Source organism: Leucopleurus acutus (genome assembly GCF_964270905.1).
Source record: "Leucopleurus acutus genome assembly, chromosome: 4".
NCBI lineage: Eukaryota > Metazoa > Chordata > Mammalia > Artiodactyla > Delphinidae > Leucopleurus > Leucopleurus acutus.
Genome location: NC_139146.1, coordinates 1,916,711 through 1,931,516, shown reverse-complemented (window position 1 = coordinate 1,931,516; position 14,806 = coordinate 1,916,711). Strand labels below are relative to the sequence as shown.

At 66.1% G+C, this 14,806-nt stretch overlaps 1 protein-coding gene across 1 annotated transcript; it reads right to left on the bottom strand.

Moving 5' to 3' along the window:
• Window positions 1–638: 638 nt before the first annotated feature.
• On the bottom strand, window positions 639–12,766 carry SH3BP2 (SH3 domain binding protein 2; the record flags this gene model as incomplete). Its single annotated transcript, XM_082838585.1, has 13 exons — window positions 639–1,143; window positions 1,499–1,558; window positions 2,223–2,304; window positions 2,765–2,820; window positions 2,983–3,106; window positions 4,490–5,141; window positions 6,915–6,983; window positions 7,244–7,332; window positions 8,201–8,271; window positions 8,627–8,744; window positions 10,211–10,313; window positions 11,468–11,607; window positions 12,603–12,766. 13 exons carry the CDS (start codon window positions 12,764–12,766, stop codon window positions 1,006–1,008), a joined length of 1,866 nt encoding a protein of 621 aa, XP_082694711.1. The 3' UTR covers window positions 639–1,005.
• Window positions 12,767–14,806: the final 2,040 nt, after the last annotated feature.

The following is a 14,806-nucleotide window of genomic DNA, read 5'->3' as shown; positions in this document are numbered from 1 at the left end:
TAGGCCTGCACCAGGCATGAACCAGACGACTTGGGCATCTGGGTACCACTGTCCCCACCCACCCCTGGCCGACACAGGGCCTACTCTTCCTGCAGCACTGTAACCATCACTTCCTCCAGGAAGTCTTCCTGGAGCCCCCAGCTGCGTTGCAAGCTCCCAGCCCCTGCACACCCCGCTGCCATGGACGGTGGGCGCTGTGCGTACCTTCTGCCCGGTTGTCTCCCAGTAACCACTGGTTAAGCCAACGAATGACCCAGTTACTGATGTGAGGGGCCTCTTAGCTCTGTAGCCTCACTGCCCTGGACCTGACTTCTGGCAGCAGAACCTGGCATTCTGGATACAGGCTCTGCGCCCAGATTGTCCAACTTTTTGGGTCCTGTTCTGTTACCAGCTGTGGACCCAAGGGTAAGTCATTTAGCGCCCTGTGGCCTAGAAAACAAGACCACCTCCTAGAGGTCCCGTGAGCTGAGCTGCTACAGTCAACACTTGGAGGCTGGCGTGGGTACTCAGTAAGGCTGGCGTGCCCCCTTCCCAGTGCAGCCCTGGCCACCGGGGCAAAGGTCATCTGTGCTTTATTGTGTGGCACCGGCCCCTCACGGAGCCTGTGTTGTAGCGTTCCTGGGGGTCCAGCCCCTGCCCAACCCCAAATACCTCAGCCCTGCCCAGCTCCCAGCCCAGGGCCGGGGGGGCGTGCCGGGGGGTACCAGAATTTCTGTAAATCAAGTCCAGACTGGGCTCAGTCCTAGGCTCCTGGGAGGTGGGCAGGGTGAGACAGGAGAGCCCCACACAATTCCCTGGAGCCCAGGGCCTGGCGGAGCCCCGGGGGACCCAGCCTGCTGGGCGGGGCCTGGCCTGGCGATCTCTGTGAGGTGTCCACCGGGGAGGCCCCGGGTCAGAGCACGGCGCTGGCTCCCGCGTGTTCTCCCGTGCAGGCCGGTCTCCCTCTGTGTGGCCCAGGGCTGTGGCCCCGTGGCCATCTCTGCCCAGTAGCGTGCAGCACAGGCGTCACCTGGGCCTGGCGTAACCGTAGGGGTGCCGCAGCAGCAGGCTCTGGTGGCCAGGCAGCACGTGAGTGTGGTAATGTTCCACCAGGCTGCCCACGCTCACAAACAGGACCTCGCCCTCCAGGTAGAACTTCGCCTCCTGGGTGGGGAGTGGGGCAGGGTCAGAGGGGCCGGCCAGCCCCCTGAGCTGTAAGACGGGGCGGTCGGCAGTAACGCTCTGCCCAGGGGCCGCAGGCCAGGTCTGTAAATAAGCCTAGGGCTGAGGGCTGATCACCCCATCTCCTCTAGGGTCAGTGGAGGACACAGAGAAGCCAGGAGCGGGGGGAGGTGGGGCCATGGAGAGAGGGGACGGCGGAGGAGGAGTGTTTGGGGGTGCTGGCCTCAGACCACCCACTACCTATGCTCTCCCAGGGAGACTCTGCCCTGACCCCAGCCGAGTCCCGGACCAGGGCTCCCCTCCTGCCCAGGGCCCTCGGGTAGGCCAGCCCGCTCACCTTCTCAAAGATGCGGTAGTTCCTCACTTTACTGGAGGTTTCGTCCCACACGACCAGAACCTGCGGGGAGAGGAGCGGGCAGAGGACGGCTCACTCCCCTCAGGAAAGACACAGACTCGGGGTGCGGGGGCAGCAGCGTCGAGGCTGGGTCCCTGGGAGAGGGTCCCCCTGCCCATGGACAGCAGGGTCAGGATGGGCGGCCCCTTGCCCCGGGACTCCTGCCCTCAGAGAGTCTGCTAAGACGTGAATGACAGTAGCAGGTGCCTGGTCCACACTAGGACCATCTCCGACACTCAAGGGGAAACAGGCTCAGTGAGGTCACACGAGTCACCCTTGGAGGGGCCCAGGCAGAGCCAGCAGACCTCCTAACGTTCCCACGGCCCCAGGCAGCCTCCCCTTCAAAGAGCAGGAAGGGGAACCCCCTACCCCGTCAGAGCCCCGGGCCCCCCAACCCTTCCTGTGCCTCACGCCCGTGCTGGGGAGTGGGCACCACTGCAGACAGTGCTGTGTTCCTGAAAACGGATGGGGAGAAGGGGCTGTAGACCTCAAGGATGAAACCCGGTTGAGAAGCCAAGAGGCTGCGTGGGGAAATGAGCTACCAACTGTAGAGCTCTGTGCTCGCCTGTCAGCCGGGTATGTAGAGGGCGGCAGACCCCACCACGCAGCCATCTTGGGGGCCTTTGCACAGCAGGGTGGCGGCTGAGCACCCTCCCTGGGTGCCTACCTTCCCCGCCTTGGTGGAGGAGTTCCGGATGCAGTAGAGGCCGTCTAGGGGCTCTCCCTGGGGGCTCGTGGCTTTGAACAGCCTACAAGAACACAGCCGTGTGAACAGGTGAGCCCCCCTCGGACAGCTCTCTCAAGGACCCTCCAGCCCCCACCACCACGTGGCTTTCTGTCGTCCCAGATTCTGCAGCTCAGGTTCCGAGAGCACGGGGACCACGAGGGGCGGCCGCACAGAGCCCAGGGCGAGGCCAGAGCAGGGGCTGAGCTGGCAGGAGTCGTTCTTTCACCGGGTTTCTCGTGGCACTCAGCTGTGTTCTCGTGCCAGTAACTGCCCAGCACCGAGGCTGGAGAGGGGGACCAAAGAGCAGGAAGACCAGAGGGCGTGCGTTCATGCGTGTGTATGTATAGGTATGTGTGTGTGTGTGTGTGTGTGTAGGGGTGTGTGTGTAGGGGTGGGTGTGTGTGTAGGTGTCGGGGGGGGGCGGCAGAGAACCTCAGGTCTGCCAAGACAAGGCCTTGGAGAAAGAAGGGCTTCACACTGACCTTTCCACTTCACAAGATTCCGTGGTGTTGATGAAAACTGAGCTGGGCAGTGGCACCTGGAGGGAGGCCGGCATGGTCATCATCAAGGCCCAGGTGGGGCTCTCCCCGCTGGCTGCCAGCCTGTGCTGGGAGCCGGGGCTGCGCACCGTGTCCCGCGCCCCCAGCTCCCCCGCGGCCGCCCATCCCGTCGGACCTCTGGGCGCCCCACCCGGCCTTGCCTTCTCGTAGTCCTCATCAGAGTCCTCCCCACCAGCGTCCGCCTGCGGCGTGTCAGCCTGCACAGGTTTCCGGGGTTTTTCAAAGGAAAAGCTCCTGAAGCTCTGCCCGTCGGGGGGTGATCTCCTGGACGGGAAGCAAACGGAGGAAGGCCGTGTCGCTGCCAGACGTGGGACAGGCCCCCTCTGCTCCCCCCAGACGCTGCTCCCCGTGCCTCCAAGTGACCACACCAAGCCTGGGGACCCATGAGGTCTGGCGCCTGCGGCCCTGGTGGCTGTCAAAGGCTCAGGACCACAGAGCTCTGGGGGGCTCCACGCTGACCACCCTGGGGTGGCAGCAGTCGCCTGAAGCCTGGCCGCCTGAGCCGGCGTCACCGGCAAGGGGGGTCCTGGGCTCCAGACGCTGTGGGCAAAGGGCCCAGTGCTGCCATGGACCAGCTCTGTGACCTCAGCCACGTTGCACTCCTCCCAGAGCCACGGGACGGATGTGAATGGGTCGAGCCAAAGGGACACGCCCCTCACTGTGGCCACATGGTCCGAGCCTCCAGGGCTTCAGGGAGAGTTAAAGGAGGCCACCCTGGGATGGGCTGCCAGGCTGTGGGTGAGGCTGTGCTGTGGACGATCAGCTCTGCCACACGCAGCCCCGTGGCACTCAGGTCCAGACCCAGAGCACGAACACATGAGCCAGCCTACAACTCTGTGGCCCCCCACAAAACAGAACCATGAGTGTGCCAAGGGGTTCTCCCAGGCACTCCCGCACGGGTGGCAGTGCTAACAGAGCCCTAGGGAGAAGGGTGCCGTGGTCAAGAGTACTCAGGAGGAGCCGTACTAGTGTGCCCACTCAGGCTCCCCGCTGGGGCTCCCGGAGCCTTCCCTGCTGAGGGCCCTGCGGGCTGTGGGTGTGAGGACACACCAGGCTCCCGGCACTGCCCAGCAATAAAGCGGAAAGTGTTTCGAGCAGGCCTCAAGGTGAGTCACACACACGTCCCACATTCCACTGGGAACTGGCAGGTTCCCAGTCGGGAAGGGCACAAAGGCAGCCTAGGTGGCGTCAGAGCCAGGGTGGCATCTGGAGCCCCAGACAGGGCCGGGAAGGGCACTTCTGGCCCAGGAAGGCTCAGTCCCACACCTCCCCACAGCGCCCGTCCCTGGGCAGGCTGGCAGCGCCCGGAGGGCCCTCACTGCACGGCAGGGGCTCTGGGAGGCCGGGGTGCCCAGAGCCCAACCTCGCCCACTGCTCCCCAAGGCAGCCACGGGCTCCAGGCTCACCACCCACAGGGCTGGACCTCAAAGGCCAGGCGGGACACCCCTGGGAACCCCCGCATCAGGTGTAGGGGAGGCCGTTCAGCCTAGGCAGCCCAGGGCCATCAAGGCGCCTTCCTCCCCCCACCCAGGCCAGGGCCGCCTGGCGCCCGTCACAGGCTGTGTGCCAGAGGCAGGGAGGCTGGGTCACCGGTGGGAAGACAGGCTGGGAAGGGGTCCCGGTGGCACCAGTGCGGCACAGACTCACTGGAGGTGGGGGAGGGGCGGCTTTTCTGGCCTGGGCAGGATCGTGGGCCGGGCTGTGGCCTCGGGCGTGGGCAGCTTCAGTGCGGGAGGCCGGGGGGCCACGGCGGGCACGAAGAGTCCGGGCTTGGCTGCCTCCCTCGGGGGGGCCACTTCAGCCACCTTCAAGAACTTGGGCTTGTTGGCCGGCACGGGAGGGGGCTCAGGTGTGGGTGGCCCCCGAGGGGACAGGTGGAAGGACTTGAGCTTGTCACAGTTCCTGGAGGTGGTAGCAGCTGCGCTGGCAGAGCTAGAGGAAGAGCTGGCGCCGTGGCCAGGGACCCGGGGCTCTGGGCCGGAGCTGGCGTCCTCGCGGAAGCAAGGTGGCTTCCGGCTGGGCACGGCGGGCAGGCCGCCCGGTGGGGGTTCACTCACCCTCCGGGAGGGGGCGGGCACCCTGGGGCCGGGCTCGAGCCACCTCGGGCCCAGCAGCTCCCTCCTGGAGTCCTCGGGGGCCGGGCCGGCATCGGGGAGGCTGCGCTTAGGGGGTGCAGGTGGCAGCAGAGGGCCTGGACCCTTGGAGGAAAAGGAGTGGGCCCGGGGCACATCAGAGAAGACGGGCTTCCTGGGCGTGGGCACCGGAGGTGGAGGGTAGGCCGGTGGGTGGATCAGGGCATCTGCAGAGCGAAGAGACCCATCTGGTGAGCGAGCGTCCCCTGCTGGAGGCCAGAGCAGCAGCACCTCTGCCGGCAAGGGCCGGGCAGGGCCAAGCAGGCGTGCAACCCCCCAGCGCCCAGCCCCCCAGCCTGGCCACGCGGCCTACAGCCCCGACGCCCAGCACTCCCGATGCAGCCTTCCTTCTGGGACGCTGGCCCACCCCAGGCCACCCGGCCCTCCCGATCTGTCCCCCATACGGCAGCCTGTGCAAACTTCCTGAAGCCCAGGTGTCACATCAGGAGCCTTCAGCTTCCGGGGGAGCGGGTCGGGGCGAGAAGGACAAAGGGGCAAGGAAGTCTCCCAGGACCGGGCCTCAGCTGGGGCGGCTGGGAGTCCCAGTAACAGAGGTGAGGAGGAAAGGCGGGAGCAGGCTGGGGGAAGCTGGGTGTTGGGTTTGCTCCTAACAAGTTGACAGTGTCACGAGACACCTAAGGGAGGTCGAGTGGACTCCAGGGGCCCAGGCCCAGTTCAGAGGAGGGGCCCCGGCTAGAAATGTCAGGAGTCAACAGCCTGTCGATGACACTGGCTGTGGCCCAGGAGTGACGGGAGAGGAGCGGGCCAGGCATGAGCCCCGGGGTCGTACGTGTGGGCACCCCGGGCAGCACAGGGCTGGGCGGGAGGGGACCTGGAGCACGAGGTGTCGGGCTGGCGAGGCAGGTGGGGGCAGGGAGGGGGCCCTGGGCCAAGTGCCACCCTCGGGCGCTGGGGTGGGAACCCTGACAAGAGGCGTTCTGGGTGAGGAGCTGGGAATGCGCAAGCAGGTGTGCAGGGGCACTGGGCCCCTGGAGGTCCAAGGTGGGGATGAGGGTGAGGCCTCCGTGGGCTCTCTCCAGCCAGGGGTGGGGCAGACGGAGGCAGGGCTTCACCAGGGCTGTGGTCACAGGCCCGAGAGATGAGAGCCCGAAGCGGGCGAGCGAGGGCGCAAAGACCAGAGAACGGACGAGGGTCTGATGTGGGCTCGGTGCTGGCCTGCAGGTCCTGGTGGGCTGAAGGCCCGTGGGAGCTGGGGCCCCAGAGGGAGGGAGCCAGTAGGAGGGAAGAGGGCTGGCACCAGGCGCACTTGAGGGAGGCAGAGCTAAGAGGAGGCCACAAGGAGTTGGGGGGGGCAGAAGACAAGGTGGCTGGAGAGGAGGCCAGGGAACAGGGAGTCCCGGACCATGATGAAATCAACGAGAACAAGAGGAGCTGGGAGAGGAGAGCTGGGGGCGGAAGGAACAGTGAGTGATGCGACAGACGCAGGACAGAGGAGTGGCCCTCCCCCACCCGTCCCTGTGCTTCCCTGGGATGCCTGGTACAAGCCTGTCCCCTTGCCTGGCCGAGTGCTCTGGGGGGTGGGGGCAGGGTGGGGCAGTTGAGTGACCATCTGGCCGCAGGTGCTCACGGCGAGCTATCCTCCTTCCCTGTTCTCAGCCCCCAGGGCCAGCCCTGGCTCAGTGTCCCACGTGTGGGGCTCCCCCTCACCTACCTCTGCACCGCCCCTCCCCCATCCCAGGCGAACTGGAGGAGGTCAGAGGAGCAGGTGAGCAGAGCCAGCCTCTTCTGCTCCGTTCCTCCCAATATTTGGGTTGAAGGAGGAAAACTGAGGCCCGAGGTGGAGACGGTCAGGCCTCAGGCCACCCGGAGCCATACCCAGGCTGATAGCCCCAGCCCAGGGTGGGGGAGCCTCTGCTCCAGGCCCCAGCCCCTGTTCTCTACTCCCAGCGCTCCCCAGGCCCACCGGGTGCCCCACCCACCCTCGGGCTTCCCGGACTCGGGGCAGTCGGGTTCCATGTAAGAGTCGTCCTCATCGTCGTGCTCGTAGTCTGTGGGGCAGATGGAGGGTCGGACTCAGGGCCACCCAGGCCAGCTGCACCCAGGCCGGGGTGGCCGGGCGGGGCTCTCAGGACCTCGCTCCCTCAGGGGGGCCCAGGGCCAGGATGAGGTGGGCAGGATGGGAACCCAAGACCCAGGCTGCCTGGGGAAGCCGAAGGGACGGAGCAGGGAGGCCAGCCAGCTACGTCTCCCTCCGGGGCAGCAGCCAGGCGTGGAGAGGCGGCGGGCAGAGGATGGGGACGCGCCTCACCTTCATTGTCAGTGGGGTACAGAGAGAGGCTGATGTCCACGGGCCGCTCAATGGCACCGTAGAAGCTGTCTGTGTCCGAGCTGGAGTCGCTGAGCGCAGGGCGGGCAGGGCCGTGAGTACCGGGCAGGGGGTCTCCTGCACTCACACCCTCGGACACGCAGACAGACACACACACAGACAGACAAGGACGCAGCCACACGCACGTGCACACTCAGACACGCGGATGCAGACACACACACAGATAAACACGCGAACACGCACGGAGACGTGCGGACACAGAAAGATCTAGACACACGTCTACACACAAAACAAGGGCAGACAAGGGGACTGGAGGCTGTGGTATCTCCCTCCTCAGCCCCACCGTGGTTCTCGCCACAAGTACACCCCGACCGCCCAGACGGTGCCAGGCCTCAAGGCTGGGCCCACGTCCCCACCTGCTCCTGCCCTGGGGGCTGAGGCAGGGGCCTGCGGGACCGCCTAGGTGTACCCAGCCCTACCTGGGCCTCCCTATTCTCATGTCTGAAAGGCCCGGATGGATGCAGCTCCCGCCCAGAGAGCCCCCGCTGCTTGTTGAGCCACCTTCGCCGTGCAGTCATCAACGCCCAGACAGGCTGGGCCACTGCCCCGGGCACTCAGCCTGCTCTCACTCCCTAGTGAGGGGCGCTGGGAACCCGAAGGCCTGAGCTGCTAGAAACGCCGGGCTTCCTGGGTGCGCAAGTAGAAGCATGTGTAATCCCCAAACAGGAACTACCAGCGGGGTGCACGCATACACACGCTTACACACTCGCGTGCACACACACAGGTGCACACCCCGCACACACGCGGCCCAGCTGGCACCTTCAGAAAAGCCTTCAAGGAGGGGATTCTGGGCCAAGCCCCCAGGGGTCAGGAGGCAGGCACACGTGTCAAGTCCAGGGCCCTAGTGACACCCACCCACCATCACACCCCCAGGCCCACCTGGCATCCAGAGGCAGCTCCTTCTTCTCATGGAAGTGGCCAATCTCCCTGCGCAGCAAGGTCATCCAGCTCTGCGGGTCAGTCAGGCCCTCAGCGGGCATGATGCTGCCCAGGGGAGGAACCCACCCTCATCCCTCCTCCCCTGCCTGCACTGGCTGGTCTGTGTCGACCACCAAGGTTGGGGAAGACGACCCTGGCTGGCCCTTCTGGGGCCGCGGCCCCCCTTCAGCCCACCCAGGGTTCCTCCTGAGACAGCGTGCTCTGAGTGTGAGGGGGCTGGCGCCAGGCCCTGGGCGTAAGGACTGGAGACCGGGGGGCGGCACCCACCCAGCTGCCCATGCCCCAGCCACGGCCCCTCAGGGCCTGGACGGGGGCCCTGACAGTTCCCCGTCCCCACAAGGCAGGTCCAACCCGGCCCCCCATCACCTTGCGCTCGTCCTCAGAGGAGGCAGAGAAGAACCACGTGCGGTGCTTCTTGCTGATGTGGACGATCTTGAAGGGGAAGACGTTGCTGGACGTCGTCTCCTCAGCTGCCCGCATCACCCTGAGGGCAGTGCCAGTGGTCACCATGCGGCCCATGCCCGCAGGGACGGCCCAAGCACAGCCCCGCCCCTGGACAGGTCTTGGCACCCAGCACCATGCCCCGAGGGACATGGGAAGATCTGGACGGTTGGCCCATCGATGCTGCTGGCTGAAGGTCTGGATGCGTCAGGCAGAAGGAAGCGTGTGGGCAAGGGTGGGCAGTGAGCGGAGGGCTTCCAGGGAGCAGCGCGTGCAGGGCTCTGAGACGAGGACATGCCACCCTCGCTGCCCACCAATGCTACTTTACTTGGATGCCTCGGGCCCCGCCTGGTCCCTGGCCTACCTCCTGGGGACCCTCATGGGGCTCGTGTCACCCTCAGCCCTGCCCCTGCTGCCAGGTGGCTGGCCTGAGAACATTTCAGGGAAGTGACTCACTGCGGCCGCTCCTGCAGCCAGGACATGGAGTTTGCGTAGAGATCACAAACTCTACCATGGGGGGCGCTGTCAGGCTGGGTGCCTGGGGCAGGTGTGTCCCTCCGGCCCATCAGACGGCCTGGACCATCCCTTGCTGCAAGGCTGCACTCCCACCAGGCCAGGGGTGGTGTGTTTGGGGAAAGGAAATGTCCCTCCCCAGGGGACCCCAGAGTCTGACCCACCAGTGCCCGCTGGCAGCCACAGGGCCCTGGAGCCTCCCCCAGCCTCCACCTGGGGGATGGGCACTGGGCTGGGTGCTTGGGGCAAGTTTCCCTACAGAGCTTGCGGCCAGCATGTGAGTGCAGGCCTAGAGTCACCCCCCCACGGGCGCCAGTCCTGCCACTGACACCACGGGACCCTCAGGTTCTCAGAGGCAGGAAGGGCTGGGCCCTCCCGGGGTGGGCAGGGGCACAGACTAATGCCATTGGGTGCAAGCCTGGGTGGTGTGACATCAAGACCTAGAGTCAGGAATCACACTTGACCCCCGCGTGCAGGCGAGGCCGTGGGTGGGCCCACACGCACCAACATGCCCCATCCCCCGGGGAGGGGGGCAGGGGGAGGCCCAGTGCCCATGAGTCAGAGAGCTCCTTGAGGGCAGGCTCCTGGCCAAATGATAGACTGGCAGCCCGCAGCAGAGAACTGGCCTCAGCCTGGGAGGCCCTGGAAACCAGGGGGCCTGGGGCAGGGCCTGGGCTCTTGGCCAAAAGGAGGGGGAGATGGTTGAGGGGAAAAGGTGGAGAGGAAGGAGGGACGCAGAAGTCACTGGGCTGAGACCACCGAATGGGGACTCTGCAGAGCAGGCGGTTGCAACCCTCGAGGCTGATAAAGCGGCAGGAAGCCCCAGCCTCGACCCCAGGCCCTCGGCAACGGCCTGAGGCTAGGATGGAGCGGCAGAGGCTGGACCCATCTGAAGGGCTGGGGTGTGAACCATCTCAGGAAAGCCTGGACTCGCCCTGGGTGGGAACCGGGGGCGAACCCACTGGCCGTGGGGCTGGGGGTCAGTGAGGCACTTACCGGTTGTAGCCACTCAGCGAGAAGGCGCCCTGCGGGGAGGCGGATGTGCTGCTCTTGAAGTAGTAGATGCAGCGCTTGTGAATGATGACGAAGCGCAGGGGCCCTGCGGAGCAGGGCGGGGGCAGGGGCTGAGCCTCTGGGCAGGCCCCACTCCAGGGACCACGCCTGGAGGCCCTGGGCGACTCCAGGCCAGGCCTCCTGCCCCCTCCCCAGGAGTCTACCACGGGGCCAAATGCTGACAGATGGATGGGCATGCGGGTCCCTCCAGGGCAGGGGAGATTCAGGAGACTGTATGGCGCTACCGCAGGCCCTAGGGACAAGGGACTAAAGTAGCTCAAGGAAGGGCAGAGCCAGGGCCAGAGGCCCAGGGAGGCCACAGAGCCGCCTTGCTGGGTGGAGCGAGGCTGGGGGCAAAGATGCCCAGAGATCTTGCCAACAAGAGCCACTGGCGTGGAGCCAGTTACGGTGAGAACCCCTGGGGCTACTGCCCCATCCCCGAGCAGCCCCTCCCAGGCCTGGAGGTGGCTCACTTACAGCCCCTCCTTGGAGGCTCCCTGTTCAAAGAGGAGGGCAGACCAATCGGAGCCCACAGAGAAACCAAACCAGTCAGCCTGGGGCACCTCAACCAGGCAGCACAGGGCCAGGGAGTCCCTGGCAAAGGGCACAGCTTGAGCAAAGGCACGGGACGCTCGTGGCTGGTCAGAGGGGTGGGCGAGGCCCTGATGCTCCTGGGCTTCAGCATCTCCTAGGCCTGGGGGCTCTCTCCTTCTCCCAGCCTGCTGTCCTAGGCACCAGAGCCCCGGTCTCGTGAAGCTCTGGAGGTCCAGCACCCAGATGGCTGTTGGCCTGGTACGTGGGTTCATTGCAGACAGAGTGACTGCCTGACTCACTGAACACACACCTGATAAGGCGAGGGCACCACCCAGGGGCCAGACCTACCAGGCCAACGAGGGCTCCCACCCCTGGCCACAGGCTGAAGCCCCCTTGTCCAGCTGGTCAGCACTGCGCACCAAATGCCCTCCTATTTCCACCCGCTGCACCACCCCAGACCCTTCCACAGTCCTGGGGGCTGGGGAGGCCAACCTCAGGGCCCCGAGGGGGTGCCGGCAGGGAGAGAAGGGAAACTCTGGAGGGCCCACCAGGTAAGGAAGGAAGAAGAGGCTCAGAAAGGAAGGGTGCTTGGCCAAGAAGGTCCAGTGGGGCTCAGCCCTGTCCCCACGTCCTCCTATTGTGTTCCCCACCACTCAGGGGACTCACACTTGAGCAGCTGCAGCTGGGTGCCGCCCTTCTTGTGCAGGTAGCCAGCCTTGGCCACACCCCCAGGCATGGTCAGCAAGTTCTGAGCACCAATGGCCTTCATGGGGACGGGCCAGTGCATCTCCTCGGCCGCCATGAAACTACAATAAAAAGGGAAGGGGACATGTCTCAGCCAGGGTTGGGGGCCGCACCCTCGCCAAACAATCGTTTGGTGGGTTGGCTGGGACCCACAGTGTCCCAGTCAGCCTGGGGCATCGTTCGGGCAGGGGCCACCCAGTGCACAGTCTCCAGGGGCAGGCTGCCAGGCTCAGGGTTAACCCAGGCCCGCAGGGCCCTACATTCCAGGCCCAGCTGTAAGGCCCCGCTGCTCAACAGCCTCTTACTCATGTTCCAGCTGCTCTCCCAGAAACCTGGCAGGTTCTTTCAGTTTCACACTTCCGGTCTCTGCCTGGAATGACTACCACCCCTCCTCACACAGAGAACTCCTACTCGCCCTTCAAGACCCAGATTCAGACTCCCCTCTTCTGTGACGCACCTCAATGCCCAGTCACATTCGGGGCCTCCCGCACCGCACCCCTGGTCCCTCTGAACAGCACCCACCCACCCCGCACTGTTTTATCCAGTGCCTGCCCCCACCCCACCCGGGGTATAGTCCGTCCGGGGGCCCCAGTGGAGTTGGAGGAGCAGTTCGGGTCAGACCCAGAGGCCCAGCCTTGCTGGAACTCCTGCCCCATCTCCAAACACACACACACACAAAAACCCACTCCGCTTTCAGCAAACTGGCAGGCTCCAACAGATGTTTACCGCCTCCCGCCTCCCCGCACGCCTGCTCCTCGGCCCCTGCCCAGGTCGCTCGGGCTGCCCGCTCCAGCTCCACCTAAGCACAAAGCCACCCCTCTGGCCTGCGCCCCAACCAACAGTGGAGCCTCCGACAAAGCGCGCCACCCCCGCGCCCGCCCGGCGGCCCGCACCGGACAGAACCCCGCGGGCGTAGGGAGGAGGGGGCCCCGCGCCCGCCCGCCCCGGGAGGTGCTGACAGACGGACAGGCCCCCGCCCCGTCCGAAGCCCCCAGACCCGCCGGAGCCGGCCCCCGCCCGCCTTTGTTCCCGCCGGAAGCGCCGGCTCGGTCCTCACAGCGTCCACGCGATGGGCACGGCCGGCTTCGGGGGGTCGGCCCGCGCCCGCCTCCCCTGCGCGCACCGACAGGGCATCGGGCCGCGCGCCCAGGCCGCCGCCTCGCCCGCGGCGCCCTCCTCCCGCCGGCCCCTGGCCCGCGGCCGCGGCCCCTCGCCCGCCATGCCGCCGCGCCCCCCGCCGCGCCCCCTCCCGCCCCCTGCCCGGCCGCCGGCTCCGCCCCTCGCAGGTGAGGCGCCACCCCGCCCGTCAGCCCGCAGGGCCTCAGTTTCCCCGCCGGCCGCTGCGAGGGTGGGGCTGCGGGGGCGCGGGAACGCGGGGGCGCGGGGCGGACGCCTGAGGGGCCGCCCGGAGTCGGGAAGCCACGGAGGTGAACGGGCAGCCGGCCTCACGACCCCGCGCGGCTGGAGGGCCCCCGACCGCCCCCACACCCGGGCCCCAGCCCCTCCGGCTCCTGGCGGCCGAGACCTTGGGAAAGTGCCTCCTCCTCCTCCTCCCGGAGCCCCGGCCCGCAGCTCTGTCAAGGGTGGTGCGGGCCGCCCCGCCTCCCGGGGCTGAGCTGGAGTTGAAGCGGCGCTGGCTGGCGAGTTTCCCCTCCCCCCGGCCCTCCGGGGCGCGAGCGCTCAGGCTCCCTGGCGGGGCTGTCGGTCCTCCCTCGTTCCTCCCCCGTGGCCCACTCTGGGCGGGCTGCGTCGCCTCTCTGACCCGGGATTCCTTGCAGGGGTCAGGGCTCCGGTCCTTGGCAGCTCCATCTGCCTGGAAGGATGTGGGCACCTCTCCCAGGAGCCCCCTAGGCTGGCTACAGGCTGGCCTCCCAAGCATGCTGCCTGCTCTACCTCCACTTGCATACAGGCTGCCACCGAGATGGGCCACCTGCAGCAGAGGGTGGGTCTAACAGCTTCCGCCCTGCTCCCACCCAGCGGGAGGTCCCTGGTTTCCAGGCCTCTGCCTCAGGCCAGGGCTCTGGCCCCTTCCCGCTGCCACCAGCCCCTGCCTCTCACGCCTCTACAGCAGCCTCCCTACACTGAGGCTCCAGCCAGCCTCTGTGCTTGTTCCCAGTGCCCTTGCCAGCCCCACGCCCCCAGCATTCCCAGCCCTCCTCGCAGCCCCCTGCCTGTGCCCCCCTCCACCACCTCCCGGCAGCCCCACCCCACCTCCTCTCCTCAAGTCCCTCCCTGGCCTCCAGTCTCTTTCCTCCATCACCCTCCCCTCAGCACAGGCTCCAGCACACACGCCACGCCCATCACTGCTCTGTTCTAAAGCTCCAGGACCTGCCCATGTCCAGCTGGCCCTTCTGGATCCAGCCCCTGTGGACCTTTCTCATGGGCTGTCCTCCAGCCCTCCGCCTCCCGTGTGTGTGCCTGCACCAGCCAGGCCCGTGGCTCCTGTTACTCAAATCCACTGCGCTCCCCCCTTCAGGCCTCTGTTCACACTGTTCCCACTGCCTGCTGTTACAACTGAACTAACTCACCCTCAAGAGGTGGTTCAAATGAACACCAGTCCTTCACAAACTCTTCCCAAAACCGAAGAGCAAGGCACTCATTCTAAGAGGTCGGCGTGGGCTTCCCTGGTGGCGCAGTGGTTGAGAGTCTGCCTGCCGATGCAGGGGACGCGGGTTCGTGCTCCGGTCTGGGAAGATCCCACATGCCGCGGAGCGGCTGGGCCCGTGAGCCATGGCCGCTAAGCCTGCATGTCCGGAGCCTGTGCTCCGCAACGGGAGAGGCCACAGCGGTGAGGGGCCCGCGTACCGCAAAAAAAAAAAAAAAAAAGCTATGCAGGTTGGGGAGGAAAAAGTAAAACTATTCAAAGATGAGATGATTAGAAAATCCAAGGGATCCACTAAAGAAAGAATGATTAGAACTGATAAAGAAGCTCAGCAAGGTGGCAGGATACCAGATGGAGACACCAAAATCAGTCCTATTTCTCTACACTAGCAACGAACAATCCAAAAATGGAAGAGGGTTAACTCAAGTGCCCCCTCTTTCAGGTGGTCCCACCAGCTCAGGCCCAGCACACAGGGGGCACCCAGGCAGTCCCAAAGGAGGTGTAGAATGCTGACCCCGCTGGGTGCTGGGGACTGCACGTTGCCTGGAAGGCGCAGGAAGCTGAAACAGAGCCCCACCCTGCTCCATCGCCTCCTCCCCCATCTGTAAGGAGACCTGGCATCTGTGTGGGGCAGGGGGTGCCAGAGGCAGAGCTGAGGA